At 50.5% G+C, this 25,409-nt stretch overlaps 1 protein-coding gene across 11 annotated transcripts in view; it reads right to left on the bottom strand.

Annotated features, from left to right (window-relative positions):
• ERI3 (ERI1 exoribonuclease family member 3) overlaps positions 1 to 25,409 on the bottom strand; it is a 125,286-nt gene that overhangs the window by 62,250 nt on the left and 37,627 nt on the right. For all 11 annotated transcript variants that reach the window (XM_080800345.1, XM_080800342.1, XM_080800341.1 and 8 more), the window contains 2 exons: positions 24,087 to 24,146; positions 19,760 to 19,851 (listed from right to left, as the gene is read on the bottom strand). In XM_080800345.1, the coding sequence (XP_080656471.1) occupies positions 19,760 to 19,851; positions 24,087 to 24,146 (152 nt within the window). The remainder of the gene's footprint in view (positions 1 to 19,759; positions 19,852 to 24,086; positions 24,147 to 25,409) is intronic.

Below are 25,409 nucleotides of genomic sequence, written 5' to 3'. Positions count from 1 at the left end.
GTACAGTAAGAATTCGCTTTTCTAAGACCCGAGATATCTTACTTGAAGGGGAGATTCCTCTCAAATATCCAGGTGGCACAGGGACATTAACTACAACCAGTCACTTCCCAGAAAGAAAGTTCTGGTTGAGGCCATGATGAAGGAGTATCCACACAGCCCGTCCCCACGTGGGAACCGAGGACCAAGATTATAAGGATACTAGGAAAGGTTCTGAAGGCTGAAAGATAGCCTTAGAAGCTACAATGTGATTGCTTAAGGAGAACTGTATTGTTTGGATAACTTTCTCATTTCCTTCCATTTTTCTTTTATGTTCCTTATCCTTGTTATTTGTGAAAATGTTTGCTGAGCTCAGCTATTTTTGAAAAGCCACATTAGTCTGTAAGTGAAGGGGCCACCAGAAGCAGCAGAATCTGCAAAGGACTAGGTCAGAGGGACCAGCCAGCCAAAGGCAGGGGTCCTGAGCTACCTATCATATTCTCCCTTAGCCATTCCCAGTGCCCCGATTCTTTTGGATGACATGGACCAGGAGTCCTAACTGGCTGTGGCTTACACTGGTGGGGGGCGCAGGGAGGGATGGGGGGTGGTGGCTCCCTCTTCAGCAAGATCTCAAAGGTAGACATTTCTACCTAGGTAGGAAGGTCTGGCACAGTAGAATCCTATCTGACCCTCTTGGAGGAGGGCCTATATCAGACGGGCCGCATCAAAGACAGACTAGACAGACCGTTGGGCAGGTTGGTCAGCCTCTGATATGGCTCAGCAGCAGCCCTGCACATTATCTGTACCCGTGGCTGACTGAGGCAGGGGACGATGGGACTATAATTCTCGCTCAGGCTCCAGGACTTGCAGGTCTACATGCAGTCTGCAGACTCAGAGGCACTCAGGTTGCGGAGTCCTTCAGTCCATAGCTGGTCCTAGCCCTGTGACTCCAAGGCACAAGCAGTTGAGATGCAGCAGCGTCCAGGCCCATGTCCACAAGAGACACAGAGCCAAATGCCAGAACCTGAACTTCCAGTTACCTCACGGGAAGACAGCTACACATTTCCATGACAGAACCCTACCCAGCTCAGAGAGAGCACCAAGAGAAACTGGGCAAGAAAGGCAGGTCAGAGTAGTTGTCATCCCCTACATAAAATAGGAAAGTGGTGCCCAGAGAAGAAAAAGGATTTGCTTGATCACACAACAAGCCAAGGGGAGAACAAAAAGTAGGACCTCAGGCTTCCGATTGCACAAGGCATCAGTCACGCACATGCACATGGAGTTCTTTACAGTCCCTAGAAAAGCCAGCGCTGGGGCCTTAGAGAGGCAGGTAGCATGGTAAGCATGGTGGTTACTGCTCAAGGTCACACCTGGCTCCAGGGTTCTTAGGAGCCTAAGGCTATGGTCCGTGGGTAACAGGGGGTACATGGTTCCACCAATTTGGAAAGGAAGAGGGCAAAAGTCCCTCTGGCATAAAGGGTCTGAAAGCCGTGAGTTCCTACCAGATACTGATCCCAGGAAAAGAGCCACTGGCAGTGGGCCCTGGACTAGCCTGCGGGCATGAACGTGCAGGCAGGTTTATGGTGCCCAGGTCTCCGTGCAGCTGGAATCACTGGGCACAGAGCTCCTCAACTGCCCAAACATCATCTGGCCATGCTTATTACTGTTGCCCAATGAAATTTTATGCACCGAGTCCACAGGTGTGATTTCCCCTTCTTTATGAGGGTCGGAATGACATCACTGATGGCCAATAGAAAAGAACCAATTATGTCCAGGCCATAAAAAGGAATGAGATTTTTTCAACCAAATCAAAACTTCCTTCAGCTTCATGAATGCAAGGGGCCCCCTTTAAGGAAGGGCCCCCCAGTCCTGCCGTGGGCTCTAAACCGAGGGATTACGATCACTTTCCAAATACTGTGGGGCCTAGGGCTGGAGAGGGGCTACACCTTCCGCATTCACCATGTGACGCTGCTCCTATCACACCAGGACCTGGGGTCATCAGCACAGAACATCAAACCCTCTTCAAAGATGCCTGATTAGCTCCTCACTACCTCAAACTCCAGGCAGGAGTTAAAGATGAGGTATTCTTCAAGTTCCCTTATTACACCTTCCAAATAACAAAAAAAAAGCAGAGAGCCCTCCCCCACTTAGAAAGAACAGTGTGGGAGGAAGAGGGGTACAAGAAACTGCCCCCTCCAACAAGCATAGGGCACAAAGCATAAGGAACCCAGCCCTCCTCACCCACCCCTCATCCAGCCCCACCACCTGCAGCCCAGTGCTTGGGCTGGGCCCAGACAGCCCTGATGGCAAACAGGTGTGACCAGCTCGGCGCCAGCCAAGGCAGGGGACTAGCTCATTAAGGGAACACCACCCTCGCTAATGGGTAAGGGGAGGATGAAGCCATTGTGAACAGTTGCTCAGCTTTGAAGATTAGGTGAAGCAGAGCTGGGGGCTCTGCTAGAACTGCTAGGCTTGAGTTGAGGAGGCCAGCAACATCCACGGAGGTCGGACAGACACCAACAGCCAGGATGAGCAGAAGCACAGGCACCAGTGCTGGCAAAGGTTATGCACGAAATTCCTTCTGCACTTTTCTCTCTAAGTCTAAGGAGCAACTCCACATCAGGGAGATATAGGTCACTCGCACTTTTAGCAGACCTGAGCCCTGAAAGAGCAGGAGGCCAGCCAGATCTGGAGCCGCATGTGATCCCTTTCTGCCTCTCTAGGAAGACCATGAAACCCAGATCTTGATGTAGGCCGTCTATCCAAAAGCTCGAGGAGACACACACTGCTCACCTGCAAGGGCACACTGTTTTGTCCCATCTGATATGCAGAAATGGGGGAGTACTGAGGGGCAAAGGGAAGAGTAGGGAGGAAGGCTCGGTCTTCTCCCAAGCCACAGCTGTGCCAAAGAGGGACGGAAGGCCCAGCCTGGCAAGGGGTAGGCCAACAGACGAAGCCAATCAGCCAGATGGGTGCTCCTGCCAAAGTGACACCTTGGAGAGGGAGTGGGGCTTGTTTCCATGTGGGGTCTCTACGCTTGCTCATTCTGATACAAACGTGCGCGTGGAGTGTTGTCATGCCGGTTGTCCTGCGTTCCAGAACTGCCATGTTTCCGAGGCCTCAGGAAAGGTCCCATGCCCAGCGGATCCCAGTCTGGGAAGTGCACCCATTAGGAGACTTCACGGCCGGGGTGATGAGTCTGCATCCAGCACAGGCAGGCTATCCCAGGCGAGGCAGCACTTAGCCAGGGACACAGCTCTTTGTCTCTCCTGTTTCCAGTCCTGCCCCCCCCCAACCAGAGGAGATAAACAGACCCTGGGTGATAAACGGCCCGCCTTTCACGATCACTTTTCCTCAAGTTGAGGAGAGTAGCTAGTGATGGATGGGCTGGAATTTGGTTATCGGGAAGGGCTGTCAGCCAGAGGTGCCTATCTCCTCCCCCACTACGCAGGGCATCATTACACTGTGGCATTGAGGTAAAATATGAGCAAGGGGAGGGAAGGAAGAAAGAGGGGAAGGCTGGGCTTCCACACAGAGCAAATTGAGCTACAATGAGAGCGGGCACAAGGCTGGGACGTTAGTTATCTGCCACGACACCTTTATCTCTGTGCAAATTGGTCCTTCCTCCCCCACCGCATCCTCTTGTACAAATAGAGGCAGGCACAATGTGTCACCACTGCAACAGTGTAGCAATTTAACCCGAATTAGTGAGGGGGTCAAGCCAGGAAATAGGGGTTTCTCATTTCAACAGGTTCCTTAGTCTCTGCTCTGAACCACCACACTGGAGGGAGGAGGGTGGACAGAAAGCAGACTCATAATTGAATTCACTCACTTGGCCACTGCTGATGTTTAAAAAAATAAACGCTGGAGCCTCCTGCTTATCAAAGCTGGTTAGTTTCCATCTCACCTGCGAGACGCACTATGGCAAAAGACATGACCTAGGCCACCCTTGCAGGATGAGCTTCCAGTGCTTTAAGACCACGTGGGAATCAGCAGGGTCAGGAAGGCAGACAACAGTGCTGCCCAAGACAGCAGCCCCATGCCAACAACCCCTTCTAGAAGCCTACAGGATAGGGGTGCTGGGTGGCTCAGTCATTAAGGGTGTATTTTCGGCTCAGGTCATGATCTCATGGTCCTGGGATCGAGCCCCACATCAGGCTCCCTGATTGGCAGGAAGCCTCCTTCTCCTTCTCCCACTCCTCCTGCTGTATTCCCTCTTTCAGTTTCTCTTTCTCTCTCTGCCAAATAAATAAATAAAATCTAAAAAGAAGAAGAAGCCTAGAGGATAGAGTGCAGGGTGGGGTGAAGGACGTAGGCCAGGGGAAAGGGCAGTAGAAGGTAATCACATTAAAGATGATTCTGGACAATTCAAGAATATACTTCAGTCTACAGACAGAAGAAGCATTCTGGCTCTACTCTCCACCCACATCCAAGGTGCTTTAAGAGGGGTGTCCTGTAACCCCTCTCTGTGCCCCCAGACAGGTAAGACACACACACACACACACACACACAGCTGTGCTGAAATTGAGGAAGCCAATGGCAGCACTGATGGCAATGACAAGGCTAAAAGAGCAGGAATAGAGGAGTCAGGCCCATTCCCCAGTAGCTCCCCCACTGCAGACCCTGGAGCTAGAAGGGGGCAGGGGGGCGGAAGAGTGCAGCACAACCCCCAGCCAGCACATGGCTCTGCTGCACGAGGAGACAACTTGGTCAAGTGCCCACATGTCCTTGAGCAAGTTACGTTAACCCCACGCCCTGTTCTATGAAGGCTGTAGGAGCCAGCCAAGGGAAACACGTTCCTACATAAGCACTTGTACAAGGGAATCTGGCTATAAAGAGGTCAGCTGTGACCAAACCTGCAATAGCCTTTGGAGAGGCTTCCAGGCCACCAGTCTCGAGAAGACAGCACCTTACTCAGGAAAAATACCCTGGAGAAGCTCTGCTAGGGATGACACAGAAAGGTGACGTTCTAAAACCACTGAACAATTTCAAAAAATGAATTCCAAGAACTCATTTGGGGATGAAGGAAGGAAGCACCTTGGGACTCATTCTCCAAATCCAAAGAATCAGCACACAAATAGAAAGGAACAAAAATCAAGGCCACAGTCTAGACACAAAATTGAAGAAAATTCTACCTCAACTGACATTACAGACTTAAGGGTATCACTGAGACCCAGGACCCTCAAGGGCAGATGCCAATCAAGCCTGATTCCTAGACTCAGGGAGTTTCTAAGACCACCCAGAAGATAATCACAACATGAAACATAATGATCACTCCAGGAAAAACGGCAGAAAGGGCCCTCCTATTTTTGGTGATGGGAGAGCACTGCTGGGGAGCACTTACAAACATTCTGCTTTAGTCCTCTGTTAGAACACACACACACACACACACACACACACACACACACACACACACAGAGTCTCTCTCTCTCTCTCTCTCTCCCTCCATTCATTCTTCTGTGCCTGCCCACAGCCCTGGGAGAGTGCCTACTTCTCAGCCCACTTTGCTCCCATACTTGCTCCCATCCTCTGGGACAGCTGCAGGTTACAATTCCAACCACAGGCTTCAGAAAGATGATACACTTGCTGGAGCCTGCAAAGGGTCAGGAGAGAGTACTGTTTGAAATACCAGCGTGACAGCTGGCTCCTTGTCTGTCTCTTCCTCCCCCACCCCCCTCCCCAAACTTGTCATGGTACAAGAAGTCTATAAGCAGCCCATCAGCTTTAAATATCAGTGTGCGTGAAGCAGGAGCACGAGAGCGAGGGAGCGGGAAGCAGACAGCGAGCGCCTCTGTCGCCACTGCCTGTCAGGGAACACTAATGAATTTCACCACCAGCAGCCATGCTTCAGATTGGGAGGGGGGGGATGTGGTGGGGGTGGGGAGTTTTCTAGGGAGAACCTTGCAGTATTAAAACATCTTTTCCCAAAGCCCTGTTAATAAATGTCACTGCAGAGCCGAGAACTGCGGCCTACCGCTAGGACTTCAAGGCAAGGGAGGGGTAGGCACAAGCCCTAAGGTCCTCCCAACAGAAGGAGAATGCCAAGTGTGAGGCTGGAGGGGGCCAGTTGGGCTCTGCAAACTGGGAGGGTGACCACCATGACCCATGCTCATCTTATAAAGGCTTTGGGCTGCCTAGCTCAGAGGACCAGGACAGGAAGGAAAGGCCTCAGGTGGGGGGAGATCACCAGCTGTGTCTTCCAGGCCAGAATTACTGTCCACCCCACTCCCCATCAACTTTAGCTACCTCATTTCACAGGGAGGCTCATGGGCAAGGGACTGCTGGGGCTTCTAGATCTAGGGGAGGTAGGAGGAGGAAACTCTGGCACCAGTCCCAACAGGAAGGATTCCCCCATAGGTGGCAGGATCCAGAGCTTATCGTAATCTTCTTTTTACAGATGAGGACATGGACATTGAGTGGGAATGTGACTTTCCCAAGATCCAAAATTACTAAGTAATGGAGTCAGGACTTGAACCCAGATCTCTTAATTCTAAAGGCCCATCTCTTTCCACAGCACTATGCAGGTTCTCTGAGGAAGGGCCGATCACCTCATGGCCTCTTGTGTGTCCTCTATTCCCAGGCCCTGCCCGTCCCCTCCATTCCCTCCCATTGGTACACATGCACCTTTGGCCTGGCATAGGCCGCAGCTGCCATGTAGCACAGGGCTGGGCTCCAGGCCAGGGTGAACCCAGCCTGGCAGAGAAAGCCCTGGGAGCGAGCCAGGCCATCACCTGGGAGTCTCCACAGCTCAGAGGGCATGGCTGCAGGCATAAACCTTCCCTTGGGTACCCTCTGCACAGCTCTGATCAGCAGTGTCTGATCTGGTAGCGACCTGCTGTGCAGGGGGCAAATGACATTTAATTTCCTCTTGGTTTCCCTATGGTACAGACGAAAGGCCGTCACCTGCGTCTGGGTCTGGCAGCACAGCTGGAAGTGTTCCCAGACATGCTGCGCTGGAGAGTTCCCAAACAGAAACCAGAACGCAGGCAGAGCAGAGGGACACCCCATAGGCCAGGCTGCTGGTCATCCCTGAGAAAACCAACCTCAAATCCCCATTGGCAAGCAGTTGCTCAAAGCCTCCAAAAGCACTGATATGTAAATGGCCCCTCCCGGCTCTGCTGCTTGCTGGCCCACTGGCCCACCATTTCTCCCCCAAGGAGCCCACAGAAATGACCACAAGCACACAATTGCCACAAGTGCCACACGCACCCTGTGGTGTTTAAGATGTATATGAAGTATAAACACGCACTTCCCTGTGCCACAAACAGTTCAGGAAGTCAAATACCTTCTATCTCCCCACCCCCTCTCCAGTGAAACAATAAGACAAGCATCCCTCCACGGTCTCCCCAAGGCCAGTTTCGCCAAGGAAAGGGCACGGTGCCCCACCTGTTGTGACTATGGGAAGTGTCAGAGCTGCCACCAGGCCCTGGCTAGAGCTCTCTCCCAGATGGAATGGCCCCAGCAGGCAGCAGGGAGGAGTGTAGAGGGAGGAGCGGGAGCAGGTGATAGGAGGTTTCCAGGGCACTTTGGTCAGTGTCTCAGCTGAGGAGCTATTCTCTTTTTTGGCCAAGGAAATCAAGAGCTCCTTAGCAGTCCGATCTGTTTCCAAGACATTTCACTTGTCCCCCACTACAGTCTCCACCTGGCCTGTGGCCATCTTGACCCTTTGCCTGGGCTGCTTTTGTGTGGCCTACAATGCCCTCTGGAGGCTCCATGGAGAGGCATCCTGCAAGCGGCCAGGTTCCGGGATGTAGACTGATCTCTGCTGCGATACACAAGGACGTAGTTGTTCCCCTTACCCTCTGGTTGATCTCTGCCCTGACCCCAGCTTCCCTGGCTCCCTTAAAACAGGTAACCACTTGGCCTACACAGAGTCGCACTTCCGGATGGGCATTAGAACAGGCTATCGGTTTTTAAACTGTGCTCAGTGGGGTTCTAGGACTCTAGAGGGGGCATGAGGCAACTCTGTGGACCGGGGGAACAGAAGGAAGAAGGACAGGGTCTTGCCCTAGCTTCAACCAGAGCAGTTCAACTTTTACACATATTGGGATTTCTTTAATATTTGTTTTTTAAAAAAAGTTTCCTGCTAAAAAATACTACTCCTTCAGTCTCTCTACTGTGCACCTGTAGGCTCTCACGGCATTTGTTCTGTATCTTCTCTGTAGCATTCCCATCCTCCACTCAGCCTATAGTTAGTCACGTGCATGCCACGTTCTGTCCCGACCACCTGTGCTGCTGACGGTCCCCAGCACGGGACTTCCCGAATTTCCGGCCGGAGCGGCTCTCAGCGGGGGCTGACTCTGGGCTGTTGCTGGAATACCAGCACTTCCAGCAGACACAGTGGTCAGCACCTTCAGGGGCAGTTTCTCTGAAAAAGAGCTGCAGTGGAGGATGACTGACAATCACAAAGAAGGTCCTAGTGAAGACACGTGGCATATGTCACTCTTAAATCACCAAGTGGGACACACCTGCTACCATCATCGATCACCCAAATCGACCTCTGGGGAAACCAGAGACTTTTTTTGCAAACGGCCAAACTTAAGGCAAAATGCAGACATTCCAACTGGAAATATCACTCATTAGAAGTTTCCAAACCATGAATGTGAGACCATCCATGGAAACACAAGATGATGCTCATCAGCTAAGTACTCGGGGTCTGTTGCCTTGGAAAAGAGTCACTAGTCCCACAGTTCTGCTTGTAGCACTGGAAATGGGTGAAGCTCCTTGGCCCCATAAACCTAGCCCACTGCCTGACCTCCTCCAGCCAGCTCTGGGGAAGGGGCAGGAGGGAGGCAGGGGTCTGTGCTCCTCCTAGCTAAAGCCACTTGTTAATAGGCCCTAGATTCCCTTATCCCCGGGGAAAGGAAGGTAGCAATGAGCCCTCTCCCTTGCACGCCACCCCCCCCAATATGCCTCCCAGCAGGGCCAGGGAAGAGAGCCATTAGTGTGTGCCTCAGCAGACAATGGGGAGGAGAAGTCTCCAGAGCAAAGGACAACTGCAGCAATTAGAATGCAGGGAGGTTCAGAAGCTATTTAACTGGGTGACCCCTGAGGTCGCTGCATCTGACTCCCATCCCTGGATAAATATTGTATGAGAGGGGAGGGGGGAGAGCGAGGGAGCCCTCAGAGCGCTGCTCCTCCTTCCACTCTGTTCCCCACCCCACACGGCTGCCTCCAGCTACACACACCAGGAACATTATTTACAGCCCTGACAGTCAGAGCAATCACTCTGCTAACCAAGAGGGAATGGACAAAGTCGACTTACCAAAAATTGACTATGGCAATTGAAGAAGAAACCAGGGCTGTGGGGGAAGGGAGCTGAGCCAACACTGAGATGCAAGGCTTCCCCCACATTCTGGGTCTGGCTGGAGCAAATATTTCCCAACACCCCAAGACCACTGGCAGGTGAAGCTGGTCCCAACTGGCAGGGTAAATCAGAAATGGTGCATCGTTCCACCTTTTGGGGGCTTCCTAATTGAAAAACTCCTGGATCTCATCACTACCCAGGTGTTCCTTAGCAAAGATGGGAGTCCTAGCTACCTGCCCAGAGGACGTGGGACTAGTCACATTGTCACTCATCCAGCGGGTTCCTCAGCTGACCTCTAGGAAAAGGCCACAGGCAGGAGAGTCAGCCACAGCAGAAAGGGGTCAGGCTGGGGGAAGAAGAGGAGGGCATCTGAGTGCGGGCTGCGCCTCGGCCCCCACATGTGTCGCTCCTCCAGTCCTGCTCTAATGCACCCTGACATGCCTCTGAAGACAGAGAGCTGTTTGCAGTCAGCACCGTGATTTGTTAGTAATTATTTCCATGGTGTCACATTGCTGTCACTCTGTTAACAAAGAGACAGGCTGCCTCAGGCTGCCTGCAAGAAAGAATCGCAGAGAAAAAGGCCTGTCAGGCTCCCGGGATTCTCTGGGCTGGCTGGCTTTCTTCCCCAAACCAACATCCTTGCAGGCTTTGGAAGAAACAGTTTTACAGAACTATCAAGTCTGAGTATGTCACCCTTTAGCCAGGGACACTGAAAATTTACCCCACCCACTCACAGCCATCTCTCCCAAGCCCTACTGAGCTAAGCCCCCAAAGTCCACAGATCATACAGGCCCAGGCCATTACGCCAGTTGCAGCTTCGACTTCCCCAGCCTTCATCTTCCAAGACCCTTGCCTCCCGACTCCTCTCCCCCACTGGGGTGTTTGCAGCCTCTCATGTGCTGTTAGGAGCCCAACACAGGAAACCCACTTCAGACCAAAGTGAAGCAGCTGCCCCCCTGGCATGCAGAGTGGTTAAAGAGAATACGATGGCAGGGCATCTCCCCTCCTTGTACCTGCCAACCACAGTTCAGGACGAAAGCTGCTCCGGTGTCAATGCCCCTGCAGTCTCTAGACGCCTGTGCACCTGTGAGGAGATCCCCACAGACTGCCCGTCATTCCTAGTGCCTGGATCGGTCCGGTATCCACACAAGAAGTGGTGGTTTGCTTTAGCACAGAGTAATGTCTCCATTACCCTGGCTGGGAATTAGAGGACAGATTGGCAAGCGCTGACAAAACAGAGGTCACTCACCTTATAGGCATGGAAAGTTGGAGATTAATTCTCTCCTCTCACGGAGGGAATCAGACTCCTGGACAGTGGAAGGGAAGCACCAATACTGAGAAACCCTTTCACTGCCAAGCAGTAACAGCAGGAGAGGGAGACAAAAGCCATACAGAAGCCTTGTCAAGCTGGCAAGGGCCATTGCCACCCAGCTCCCTTGGAGCCCCACAGGATAGAGGAGCCTGGGCAAAATCAAGATTCTTCTGGCACCAGGGCCCAAAGGGCAGAGGGCAGGGCTGCATGCACTGGAATGTAAACTCTACGAAGGCAGAATGTTTTAGAAGTTTTATCTCCTCTTTGCTCCTCACCTAGAATAGTGTGAGACAGAGTGGGTATTTAATCAACATCTGCTGAAAGAATAACTAAATGGGTCAGTATGGCTCAAAGGCCATTTCCACAGGCCTGGGGCCAGCCTCTCCCTCAGAGAAGAGGGAAGCCAGTGCAGATTCCAGAAGAGACAGGGAGGCCACATATCCAAAGGACTGGCGTTAGGTTTTAAAGGATGAGGGAGATTTGGATAGGCCTTGGGAGATTCTCATATCGAAATGAACATTCCCATACTCATTTGACAACCATGTACCGAAGGGCTAAAGAAGGTATGTAGTCCAACAAAAGGAGAAGGGATAAAGTACAGTACAGAAATACAAGGGGACACTATACAGCAATGAAAAGGTTGAACTGCTAATACATAAAACAACCATGGAAGACTCTCTCATATGGTATGTTGAGCAAAGGAAATCAGACATAAAAGACTACATTCTGTAGGATTCAACTCATTGGAAGTCAAGAACAGGCAAAATGAGCCAAAAGTAACAGAAGTCAGAACAGTGGTTACCTAACAGGCAAAGGGCATTACTGAGAAGTGGCACAAGGGGATTTCTAGGATGATGGAAAGGGTTTTTTTTTTTTTTTTTATCTTGAGCTGGATGGTGGCTGCACAGGTGTGTATTTGCATAAAAACCTATGGAGCTGTACATTTCACATTTGTATGCTTTATGTACCCTACTGTGCCTATTTCATACCAAGATTTCTAAAAATATTAGGAAAAAAAAAGGTTAGGTCTCAAGAGTCACAGAGAGTTTTCTGTTTTTTGTTTTTTTTTTCTTTTTTAAAACACAGAAACATCTCACCCAGGGTAAAACATTTTCCAGGAGCAACAGTGTCTCCTTCTCCTTGGGAGTTCAGGGGATAGGCCCTCCAGCCTTCACTCTCTAGTTGCCAGAGGACAGAGGAGTCCAAATGGCCAAGGCCTGGGAAGGTCCAGAAATATTCAAAACACAAAGGAATGCAGCCCGAGTCCCCGGCCTAGGAGGTAGTAACAGCCTCTATTCCGTACCAGGTGAGCTTCGGGGAAGCAGAGAGGGAACATATGGTCAAGCCACGGCTCCAGCTGGTTCTGAGGCTCTCTGAAGCAGCCTGTCAGAGACTGCCAGAGACTGCCACAAAGGATAGAACCAGACTTCCAGAGACAGTCTCCAAGAGCCACAAGACCAATTTGTCTTCCTGACAAGCCAGGCAGACACTGGCTGAGCTACCCCAACTCTGGGTTACGCAAAGGTCTCAATGCCTACAGCCCCTGCTGCCAAGGAGGAGGAGGTGGTAAGACCCTCACAGATGGTCAAGGGGAGTGTAACTCGGGGCCAGTACTTAGGCAGCAGCTCTTGCCTCAGGACCAATGAAGCAGCAAAGAGCCATCCGGTCAGTGGCCTGGCAGCAGCCTGGCGGCAGCCCACCACACGAGGCTCCCCCGACCACACACACCTCAAAGCCTCATCAGTTACCACACAAACATCTTTATCTTTTATCGGGATTTTAGCCAAGCAAATCTTCCATTCCAAGGGTTCCAAAAAATCACCAGAGTGCTTTTAGATCCTCGGACACCTTCCTAGCAGATGAGATGAGGCCAACATTACAGTCCCACCACTGGGCCAAAAAGTGCACAGAAAGTGGATCACCAGAGGCTCTGCCTGCCAAGGAGGGGCCGAACTTATTGATCACACAACAGAGCTTCTCCTCAGTGCCCCTCCGGGTCCAAAATCCTTCCAGACCAGACCACCTGCCCCAAACTCAGGCTCTGAGGTAAGGACACAGGCTGAACTGCCTGCTGACATGCGGCTCCAGGACCACATGGAGAAGAATGGAAAGGGGGCTCGGGCAGGGATCTAGGAGTCCCCTGGGCACTCCAGAGAAACCTGCTCCTGCCCTAGGGCCCGCGCACAGGAAAGGGGATAATCCCAAGCCCACACTCAGGAGCCCCTTTACCACTAGTGCTGGGTACCAGGACACATGCCGGAGGGAAGTCTCACGTGTCTTTGAGTCGGCTGGCCCCAGAGGCCTGAAGGCTCTCGGGGGGAGGTGGGGCACCCCTTGCTCCTCGGAGCCCAAGAACTCTCAGCCCAAGGAGCTGTCAGGCTAACGAGGCTACCCCACCGCCACTCCATCTGAGCATGGCAGGCTGCACCGCACGACTGGCTTCAGGTGGCTCTTCTTTAATTAATGGCATCCCAGGCTCTGCAGGGAGCTTCACCCTACAATGAATGGCCCTCTCTCATTAGAGGCAGGCCTGCCATGATGTATTCAGGGCGAGGGCCAGGATTCATTTCCCTGTCTGTGGGCTGGGGATGGGAGGGAGGGAGGGGAGGCAGCGGGGAGAGATTTATATCGAGTGACTTGGATTAGCTGCAGCTGAAACATGACCCCATCAACTCCAGCTGCCTTCTTGGGGCTAACCCGATGCACCTCTGCTGACGAGAGGGCTCTAGGGAAGCTGAAGGGAGGGCAGAAGGTCTGGTTCTTGTTCTCTCTGGGCTTAGGCTACAGCTCGAAGGCCCAGAATTCCTATACAACCTCCAGAACCCCCTCCCCAACCACCACACACACGCATTGGGAGCCTGGCCTGACTCTGAGCTCATCTTGCCCACTGAGAGCCTCTTCATGGCCAGGAGGCTGACACATTGGCCTGCGAGCTAGAGAGCTGCCCGTGGCTGGCGGCTGGAGGCTGGCTTTCCTAACTACTTTGTGTAGGAAACACCTTCCCTCCCTACTTCAGAGGACAAGTGCACAACATAGTAATGCCCCCATATCTGCTGTCTGGACAGGATCCAAGAACATTCTGCCACAGGGCATCTCAGACCTCGGGCTACCCAGCACCAGGGAAAAGGCAGGCATTGGTCTGACACTAAAACATGCTGTCGGCTATCACCTCACCAAGCGTCCACGGTGGGGAGATTCTGTACAAAACTGCTCTTCTCCACCTCCCTCTGAGGCCGTCTCACAGGGATCACAAGACTGAGCACGGGGACGTGGGGTCTTCAGGGCAAAAGAGTATCCACATGTCCAGCGTACTCAGAGACCCAGAAGGCTACCCTGCGTGCTGCTATTCACACAGATGGTTCTAGGCCTGGGGGCTAGGTAGGTTCGGACTGGCAGCAAACAGCACACAGCCCTACAAACTCACCCTGTAAATCCCATTGAATTTGACATCCAATCTTGCTTGTGCTTGGGATAAAAATCATACATCAGAGCCTGTCCTCTAACCATCCTTAGCCCTCTTAGAAATGCCCAATTCACTAAGAGAGCTGGAGAGTGGACCCTCACCTGCCCCTGCCAGCCAATCAGAAGGCTGCTCCGCAAGCTTGCTGTGTCCCTAGGAGGGCCAAGGCAGAACGCCTATCATCTGTACACACACCCACTCCATGTCATCCACACTTCTCCCTGGCCCTTGTGGAAGAGCATTCATTTACCCTTCCTTCCCTACTCGGAAAGAGATGTAGCTCAGTTCCGCTTTGCTAAGCCCTATTTGGCAATGTGTCTAAACACATGCAAACTTAATTAGTTCAGGAGGGGAGCCCAAGCACTTGCAGTGACAGATAAAAGTATCGGGAAATGAGACAAGTCAGGACTGCCAGGGAGTTCTTACTCAAGGCCCTTCCCCCAGCAGGCTGCTAATCAGAGGTGATGCAGCTCAGAGCTGGGACCAAATGGCACACCCATGGGCAAGGGGCAAGGCTTTCATGAGCTTAGTGACATGATGAGATCCCCTACATGCTTCCAAACATATTATAGGAAAGAGGTATCCAAAATGACACTGGCAGTGGTTTCCTTAGAACAGATTTGAGGACTCATTCATTTGTAGCTCATCAAGGAAGATCTCGGACACCCCAAACCATCCCTCACCACAACTCCTGGCCAACCATGCCCCCATATCAAAATAAACCTAGCAGTCCAGACCTCCACCAATACCAGATCGGGTACCGGCAGCCTAGGGTGTCAGAGAACACCTGCCACTCAGTGCAAACAAAGGAAAGAGGGAAGGGAATCCCCACCATATCACAAAGCCATGGGCCATGAAGGGCAGATGGCACAGTGGTTACACACACAGGTTCCAGAGTCAGAATGTCTAAGTTCAAATCCCTGCCACAAACTGTTGTGTGCCCTTGACAAATTACTTACCTCTCTGGACTCCAGTTTCCTCATCACTTATTTTAAAAAGAAAATTATAAAATAAATTTATGTCATAGGACTGTGATAGAATTAAGTGAGATAATGTGTAAATAGAACAGCAGGACTCCTGGTATACAATACATGCCTGATACATGCTGGCTATCTTTATTATCTAATGTAAATGTCTCCAGAGCAATCCCAGCCCTCAGTCTTAGAAGGCACAAACTCTGAGAGAGCCCTTCGGCCAGCTCCTAGGACCAAACTTCTCCATGGCCCAGGCCTGTGGGCCATCTCACCCAGTACCCACCATGGAAGGAAGACCCAACACCCTGTGCTGGCAGTGAGAAAATCTAGGAGCTTCCTAGCATTAGCAGCATAGTTCTCCAACCCCTCACACTCAGCTTGGTGCAGGAAGGCCCAAGATTTCCTCTTCTGTTCCATTCTCCCTGAATCTACCTTCCATTGATCCTCTGTCATTCTTCCTGAGTACAGATTCCACAGGCTCACTCCATTCCTGAGCTGTCATTTATTCAACATACATTTATTGAACAACTACTACATACCAAACATTGTTCAAGATTATAATGGTGCCCACAGTCTAGTGAGAGGGACAGACAAGTAGAGGCAGACACAATACAATTTCATGTATAGATAAGTACATGTGCTCCAGAAACACACAGGAGGGCACCTAGAAATTGATGTTCCGAAGGATCATGAAGAACTGGCCAGCTAGAGCACCTGGCTGGGGTTGGGGGTGGAGGGTGCACAGACAGTATTAAAAGATGAGGTTCAAAAAGTATGCAAGGGCCTCATTAAGCAACATGGCTTCGCCTTGAGGGCAAGAGGAAGCCTTCAGAGTGTTTTGTGGGCATGTGACATAATTTGCTATAGTCAGAATGGCAAGGAGGTAAAACTAGAGTCAGAGAGACGACTTAGAAGTCTTTTGTAATCCAAGAAGAATATGTTGAACTGAGGGGCGCCTGGGTGGCTCAGTCGGTTGAGCGTCTGACTCTTAGTTTTGGCTCAGGTTGTGATCTCAGGGCTGTGGAATCAAGCCCTGTGTCAGGCTCCCTGCTTCGCAGAGTCTGTTTGAAATTCTCTTCATCTCCCTCGTCCCTCCCCCTGCTCGCACTCTCACTCTCTCAAATAAATAAATAAATCTTAAAAAAAAAAAAAAAAAGGCAGCACCTGGTGACCTGAACTACGGCAGCCGTAGCAGGGATGGAAAGAAGACAAAGGCCTTGAGAAACCTCTGGCAGGAAGAATCAACAAGATTTGGCAGTTAATTGGTTGTGGCTAGAGAAGAGGCATCAAGGATGAGTCTCAGGTTTCTGACAGAACTATCAAACATTGGTTCCAGTCACAACTTAAGAGCAAGTTGGAAGACTAAGTGTTGGGAGAAGGAGGACACCTGAACTTTAAGAGGCCTGTGGCATTCAGGTGGAGATACAGAATAGGTAGTTGGATGTCAAAGCTTGGAGTTCAGCTGGCAGATAAGGCAGACTGCTTTTCCCCAGCAGGATCTCTGCTGCCATGTCAAAGATGGAACCCCTTTACAGAGACATTCCCTGCCTGGGTAGGCAGAGAAGAAAGAAAATTGGAAAAAGAATACTAAACGCCATGAAGAGCTTCAAGAACCATGAGGTAAGGCAAAGGAAAGGTGGGTCAGGTAGGGGAGGAAGCTGACCAAGGGCCAAAGCCATAACAAGTGTCATTTCTTAAACAAGTTGAGAAGGAAAATTAAATCCGTGCCCACTAAATTAAAACCCACCTCGGCAGGATCTGTGACTATAGCATCAAAAGCCCACAGAGAATCAACTCATCTGGCTTTGACAAAAGATGGACACAAAATGATTCTGTCGGGACCGGAGCAGATTTCTTTTCTCCAGTGGGATTTCTGCTGCCACTTCAGTTCCCATTTCTCAGTGTCTCACTAATCAGGCCCTTTCCAACAAAAGTGATGGGAAGCTGGCTGGGGGTGGGTGTTGGGAGAGAGGGAAAGAGCAGCAATGAGAAAAAGCCATGGCTCCGGGAAACTAGAGTGGGAAATGAAAATATTTGCTGAATTCCTTAGACTTAGTTAAATCTGAAAATGGATGTCAGAATAAGAAGCGAGCCCCATACTAACAAGTTGTGGGTGTCAATTTACCACCTCCCTTGTCAGGCTCCTCAGCAGCCTTTACCGGGAGCATAAAAAGGTGATGGCTCTGACGAGAGCCATCTGACGAGAGGTTCCAGGAACACCGATAAGCTGTGCACTGTCACGAAACACTACTTAGGTTTCCTCTCTGGCTGTTTTTATTTTGTTACACATTTAATTAAGAGCCTTCCCAGCAGTTATGCGGAGTCCCGCTTCTAAAAGGCAGCCACAAAGCTCTCCTCCCCCCAGCCCCTGCCACCTGACATCTGCTTCCTTCCTGCATATTCTTTTTCAGAGCTTCACTGGTCTTTTCAATACAAACCCAAACCAACTACCAGTCTGCCCAATCCCTCTCTTTCAGAAGCAACATGGTCTTAGAATTCAATTTTGTCTAGCTACGAGTCTACCAGTTTAGGCCTCGGTTTCGAATTTTGTTTTGTTTTTTCCCTCTATAAAAGGGAATATAATTAGGAAGACCAAATGAAATATGGTACATGCTCATTAAAATTTGGTGTCAGGGCGGCTGGGTGGTACAATTGATTAAGCAACCAACTCTTGGTTTTGGCTCAGGTCATGATCTCAGGGTCCTGGGATGGAGTCCCATCTCAGGCTCTGTGTTCAGTGTGTAGTCTGCTGTCTGTCCCCCCACCCCCCACCGCCAGCTCATGCTGTCTCTCTCTCTCTCTAAAATAAATCTTAAAAAAAATTTTTTTGTTGTTCTTTTCTTTTTCTATATGTTCGGATTCAACGACCCAATCCCTCTTCTTGATGGCATCGGTTCTTATGAAGATGCAAAGCAGCTTCTTGAGTCACCAGTCTGTCCCAGGCCCACTGGGCTGATCTGGTGCTATAGGTCAGAATGGGCCAGACCCAAAGAGAACACCCTCTGAAATTCCCTCTTTGTCTCATGGAGAAACCAACTGAGGAGACCTGGCCAGACAGTCCCCACAGGGATGCACAGGGACGTTTTCATACACACACATGTACATGCCATTCCCAGTTAATGCAGAAGATTCTGGAATATGGGTGTCTGGGATATGAATACACCAAAGAGTGAAATCCACCTGCAAGAGTGGGAGTCCTGGGAGGCTATCTGGAGAAACTGGGCCTCTGGACTGGGTTACATGAGCCCCAGATGCTGGGTATGGCCTGAACCGTGCCCACCCCAAACAGCTTCTCTTAGGCTGCGGAGCTCCACCTAAATCCCTTCACTGCTTCAGGCACTCAGAGCAGCCCAGATGCCATAAATAACAGCAACAGCCTTCTTCCTCCTCACCTTCCCCACAGAACCCTCCCCCGATTCATATCTGCTTCCAGATCCAGCCTCCGTAATTTCTCTGCCCCACGAGTGTCATCTGGGAACACAGATCCTCTGGAGCTCTGGGAGTCCTGTGCATACACCTAGAGGTATCCAGTCAGTGTGTGTACATGACCTGAGGGATGTGAACATGAGGTGCGTGGGTGTTTATGTGCTTTGGATTTGCTTCTCCTCCTGTCTCAAGTCGGTGTCCAGCAGCAGGCTTGATATCCACCCGAGTGTGTAACTTCATCTCAATATCCACCATCCAAAAGGCATAAAAAAGGACCTTGGTGAGAAGATCATGCCTAATTTGGTAGGAAATGTCACTCCAGAGCCACTATTCCTCACGCCCCACCAACACCCCAACTATGCGTGCAAGTGTGCACGCACATGCACGCGTGCAAACACACACACACACTCTCTCTCTCTCCCAGAATGCCTGCAGCTGCCTTTGGTCACAAAGAACACAGAGGTATCGATTCTATCAATCCTCAGCAAACAGTGCCCCCACCACCTCCACCCGGCTTTAGCTCCCTGGGGGCTGTCTGAAGCCAGGTATCCATGAGGACAGACAAGAGGCAAAAGTGTCAACCCAGCAACGGAACCAGTTCTGTCTTCCATGACCAGGGCAAGACCCAGAGACAAAGGAGAAAAAGCAGTGCAGACAAAGGAGGGACAAGGAGGCTGGGGAACTGGGTAGCTCCCTAGAAGAAGCCCTCTCTCATCCCACCAATGGGCCTGCAGTTGAATCATCAGGGCCTTGTACCCCAGATAAAAGGGTGGCACAGCAGAATGGTTAAGAGACAGGACCCTGGAGCCAGGTTGCCTGGGTTTGAATCCTGGCTCTGTGTGTTCTTGGGCAAGTTACTTAACCTCTCTGTGCCTTAATTCCCTTATCTATAAAACAGGAATAAAAGTGCCAAGGTTTATTAAACGAATTACTATTTCTAAAGTATTAAGGGTAGTAAACACTATACATTTGGTAGGGAAAAAAAAGGATCTTCTTTTAATTCCTTCCTTCCAGGGCAGTAACACGCAGCCCCACAACTGGAAAGGCTGTCCTGAGCAGTGGGACCAGGCAAAGGCAGGAAGGTCCAGACAACTGCATTCCAGTAGGGTCCTTGATTGGTCTACTCCCAGCTCCAGAATCAGAAGGCGGGGTTCCCAGCCCTCTTCGCACCATGGCAGCCCCAAAGTTCCAGGGACTCGCTGAGCCAGCTGCCCTGTAGGTTTGGACGTGTTGGCCAGCGAAAGGCATGACCTGGTCCCATAGTTTCCAAACCCTGCCAGTAAAGCAGTCCTTCTCATACTCACATGACTTTCAAGTCCCAGTCTCCACAGGTGACAAAAATTGACTTGACGTTTGGATCTAAGAGGCCTTCTTTCGCCATCCACTCATCGACCCTCTGAAAAGTACACAACAAGAACAGATGAGATTTTCCTTTTTTTTTCTTCCCAAGTCCGTGAAGAGCCACACCAAAGAAACACAGATAAGCTGCTTGTAATCAGAGCAGAAGAAAAATGTAATCTTATCTGGCCATGGCTCTGCTCTGGGCTCTCAGCCTTGGCTCAGGGCTGTGGGGGCAGCGGGAGGGTGATCCCTGCAGGGAAGATCCACAAACCTGAATAAGTGGGGGAAGGGAGCCCCTCCACTGCCCCGATGCCTGGCAACCTGCCCCAGATGGGACAAGGACATATCCCCGTAAGTCGGTCCTCAAAAGCAAAGCCTAGCACAGGCACAGGATGCCCTGGGCCATGAGGACAGGCGGGAAGGAGGCCCCAAACAGGGACTCCAATCCACAGGTTCATTCATTCACTTGTTCATTTCACCCTCCCACCAAAGGCTTATCAACCAAATTTATGAATTTCCCAAACGAAGATGAAGTTAATCTTCACCGTGAGTCTAGCAGAAAAAGCTCCCTTGCTGGGCTGGAACTCCACCTTGATCCCTGGGGTGGCACTGCCTGCTTCAGTCTCTGAAAGCTCATAAACTGGCCCTAGACTTTACGTTTCTCCTCTCCTGGTTGAGGATTCAAATTCAGATTCAGGAGAATCTTTTCAAGGCTGAGCTCAATGCCTAGACAGGGATAAAAACTGCTCCTAAACACACTTTAAGTATTTCTTTCCCTTCATCCCTTTAATCAGTTTCAGTATTTGCACTCACATGGGAAGTACAGATACTAAAATCAGTATATACTGAGAGAATTATCATAAAGCACTCCTGAAGCATTGCCTATTTTTCAGAAGATCCAGGCATGGGGTTGGGAGTACAGCAGATGACCACCGTGCCACTCACACAGAAGGATTCGTTTTTAAAGGCTACAATGCAAAGTTGCTACAAATGCAGGATTGAAAGTCAGACATATCTGGGTGCTAACCTTGGCTCTTCCATATCCTGGCTGTGTCACTGATGGGAAGTCATTTAAAAGTCATTTAACCTCTGTGAACTTCAGCTTCCTTCATCTATAAAACGAGGTAGAATGACTAACCTTACGGGGTTGTTTTGAGAATTAAATGTAATAATGTATTAAGTGCCTACCACAAAACAGACAGTAGGCTGAGAAGGCGAGAAAGGCAAATCATCCGAATACAATAAAATAGATGCAGCCACGGAGAAGCGACCAGAATGCTGTAGGACCAAGAGGAGGAGGTGACCAGCTCTACCTTTGACAGAGAAAGGAATCAGAAAGGAAGGCTTCACAAAGACGCCACTCCCAACTAGGGGACCTGGTGGCTGGGTTTGCATGACGGGGTAGAGCAGAGCAAAGGGTAGCACAGGCAAAGGCACAGGAGCGATCATTTTGTATGTGAGAAGCAATTGTGTGCTTGGTATCTGCTTCCCCCAACAGACTAGAAGCACCGTGAAGCAGGGACTTTCATTCATCTTATTCACTGCGTAAATCCTTAACCCAGCAGGGTCCTCTCAACAGATTCCTGCTGATTCACTGAAACATGAGTAGGGAATAGTGTGACCAGTGTGTAGAAAGGAGGGACAGGAAATGACACTGGGGGATACATGGGCCAGACTGTGAAGACTCCAGTGGGTAATGGAGAGCCCACCGAAATCATGAAGGAAGCTAACTCTTTGCAGGTGTAGGCTGGCTCCCTGGGACATCTCAGAGATACTGGAGGCCTGGTCCATGCCAAAGCAGTCTTTGAGTAGGGCCAAAGGTCCTAGGTCATTCTCTGGCTAGAGTGGTCCTACCTCTCAGGGGGTCAGAGCTGCTCCTTGAGCCAGACTGTGCAGACCCTCCTCACAGTCTGCACACCAAAGAATTCCCCTCAGCCGAAGAGTCTCCCCAGCAAGCTAAATTCTGGAACTTCCACTGCTGAATGGCTTGTTTCCCCAGCCTCCATGGCCCACTTGCACAGAGGAAATGCACACATTCACACTCATGTAACCGTTCCCAAGACTTTATGTAAGAAAAGAAGTAAGGCAATCCTAGGGCTGCCTGTGTCATCCAACCTTGCTCCAGCTCACTGGCCTTATATTCCCAAGGTAAGTGCCCCATCTGCTAAGGGGGGGCTCCCAATGCCCCAACTCCTACACAGTGGTCTTGGAAAAGATAGCAAGACAGGATTGTCAGGAGCCAGTGCCCAGCAGGACCTTCCCCATGAGAAGCACTTACTATTCCATGGGGTTATTCCTTGGAAGCTTAGAACCCAGCCCATTCACTTGTGCAACAGATGTTTAGTGAGAACCTTTTAGGGTGAGCTGTCCAGGGAAGTGATACTGTATTTGGAATAAAGCCTGTCTTTTTCCTTCCCTTCTCTGCTTACATGGACGAAGAGTTAGAGGAATTACCAAGACAATCCCCAATCAGCTATAGCCACCCTCCCAGCTACTGAAGGTCTAGCATGAGTCCTACCTGAACCAAACTAGTCAGATAAGCATCTAGCTGACCACTATGCTCAGGGCCTTGGTTAGGACAAGAAGTCAGCTTTTTAGCTATTTGACCAACTCAGGGCTAATGAGACAAAGCAGAGCCCATTCTGGTCTCCTGGCCAGAGACTCCCTATTCAGGCTGATGTCAGGTGTCTTCCCTCTTCACCCACAAAGTATGCTAAAGTAGCAGAAAATAGCCTCATGGATAAGACTCAGAATCCCCCCAGCATTCTGCTCCAGGCTGGCCTGAGATTAGCAGGAGGAAGCCTCCTGAAGACCATAGCTCCCTCAACCGACAACTGAGGGAAAAAAAAATCTCATAACCTCAGTAGCTCTGGTTCGATGCTGGACTACAGCAGGCATCTTCATTCTAGGATCCTGGCCGGAGACATTCCAGGAAATAGCCGTGTGGCCTCCCTCAGGGGCTAGGCCCTGGCTGGGACACAGGAAAGGATGGGTTGGTCCCCTCTTTCTCCTTGAGAGTCTGGTCTTGAGGTGCCCCCTCAATCATAGGAGCGAATCTCCCCTCAAAAAAAGAGGGTCAGTGGGGCTGTGAGACACCTCACAGTTCATCTTCTCTTCTCCCAACCTACTGCAGGTACCCTAACACTGACCCGACCCAGAGCTTGACTGATCAGAGAACCCAGGCTTGTATACTCCCAGGGACAGGGAGCATACCTGCCACTGGGTGGGCCTAAACCTGACTCCATCCTGAGGAGCCCCAGGAAATTCAGTCTGCATCTCTCTCTCCCATGGGACAGGGCCTCTAGATCTTCTTCCTTCCCCAGGCTACCCCTCAACTTCCTCTAGGCTAACTACCTCCAATGTAGACCTGCTACCCACCCCCAACTCTACTTCCTCCTGTGCTTCAATAGGGGCTGAGCTTTGGGTGTACTGGTCTTAAAGATAAATAAAGCACCTAATGAGATCCATGGGCTTTTTCTCTTCTCCCCTCCCCCTAGAGAGGAGGGAGAGGAGAAAGGGATCTTCTCCCTCCCCCAGGCCAGAAGGGGTGGGAGAAAAGCTGAGGCCAAGCACAGCCCTTGCTTATTCCCTCAGGCTGAAGCACAAGCAGCAGCATCTTAACCTTTTCCAGCTCCCTGAGGAGAACATCCTAGAAGTGTGGTCTCTGCCAAGGGTTCTAAAGCCTTTAATTTGATTTCCCTCACATAGGCAATTGTTGTAATTATTCTGATTAGGAACCATTACCCAGTGCAGCCTCTGCACCCCTGACAGGCGCAGTGCATCCAGCGGCAAGCTGCAGTGGGGCAGGCAGGCCCAGCCGCACCTCCTGGAGGAGCTGACAGCAAACAAAAGCCATCGATGGGGAGTTCTGGGTGAGTTAATGAAGTGCTCACATGCCACAAGAAGCCAACACTAAAGCTAAATAAAAACACCTTTAGTCTCCAGGGCTAGTCCTGCGGTGCCACGGCTTGGCTCCCCTCCTCCCCCACGTGCCCAGCGCCGGCTGCCCGTGCTGGCCAGCCCAGGGCCAGGGGCCAGGAGGGGGCGGGGGCCCCGCATGGAACTCGGGGCAGCACTAGGACATCTTGCCAGTAACCCTGACGGGAACAGCTGGAGATGACAGATCAATGGTTCAATACTCTCAACAGCATGTCACCGATGTGACAGCAAATGTTATTCTAATCAAGCCATAATCATAGTCAAATTACACGGCTACATTCTCAGGAGGGGAGGGAGAGAAAGGCAGCGGGAAAGGGTCAGAGGTCAGGATTTAAAGGTCACTCAACCTACCTCCAGCACTTGCTGCAGGCTCGGCTGACCATCCACCATGGCTTGAATAATCCCGGTGAGCTGAAAGGAAAGAGAAACAGCCAATAGGTGGAACAGCAGGACACAGGGTCTCAAAGCCGGACTGGATCCTCTCCTTTCTCATTCTGCCATAAAAGACTGGCCTGCACTGCTTTTGGCTCAGAACCTGCCAGAGGCCTTGGGAATAAAGTCCCAGGACATAAGGTGAACTTTCTCCACAACATCCTGCCCCAAGAAGGGGAAACACATCCACATGCTGACCACAGGGTGTGTTTCATACCTATTTCAGCTTTCACTTTGAAAAGAAAAAGAAAAAAAAAAAAGGAAAAAGATTTTATGTGTCTTGTATTCAATAAGCTCCAACAAATCCCTACAAATTATAATCTAAAATTCATAGAAGTTCTTGTAGACCTTGAGGAATGCTCACACAGGACAGCCACACATGGGTTCAAGTCCACCCCTTCTCTGGGTCTCAATGTCCAGCATTTCCCCCTCTAACATCAGAGAAGAGCTGGGGGAACCCCACAGGCATCTACCCTTTACCCTGAACACCTGGGTCCTCGATACCAACTAGGCAAGTAAGAAATTGACACCTTTAACTGACAGGGAAACACAGACACAAAGGCCTAATAATAAAGGAACCTGGTCTAAGAGAATTTCTGACTCACAGGCCTATGCTCCACCCAGGTCAGACCTAGGTTCAAACAGGCTTGTTGCTTTGCTTTGTTTTGTTTTAAAGTGAAAATATCCTTCGAACACAGAGGAGGACAGACTGCCTCAGGGATCTGAGGCAGGAGGCCCCTATCCACAGACCTGGACCTTGCTGGAAATCACCATGTCCAATGTGCCCGGGGCTACTTCTACAGAGAGCTGCATCTCAGGGTTGCTGGGGAACTTCTTCTTCTTCCTTTTTTTAAAGTGTTGGGGTGGGGGGATTAAACTCCAATTAAACTATAATTACGTTTAATGAATATCAAATACCCAACTCACAGGAACCGCTGGCTCTAAGAAGGAAGGTTATTTTCTCATAGCGACTTACATGGAATGGTAATACACACCTTTTAGGGAAGAAATTTTCATTTTAAGAACGCTGAGTTCCTCTAGGTGGGTTTCTGTAGTTCATCAAGTCATTATTAGGTGGTATTTTAAGGAAGTGTAAGGACACAGCCACTCTATTTTATATTCCAGAAACTGTTTTTATATTAATCTGTATTTTAATTGGGTAACAGCTGCTGCCTACAGACTTCCCATGGTCTAAAAGGAAAATAAATTAGAAAGATTAACTACACTGTTGTTTCGCAAGGC

The sequence above is a fragment of the Martes martes genome (assembly GCF_963455335.1).
Source record: "Martes martes genome assembly, chromosome: 4".
Taxonomy (NCBI): domain Eukaryota; kingdom Metazoa; phylum Chordata; class Mammalia; order Carnivora; family Mustelidae; genus Martes; species Martes martes.
Note: the sequence above shows the minus strand (reverse complement) of the source record. Positions and strands in the feature narration are given on the sequence as shown.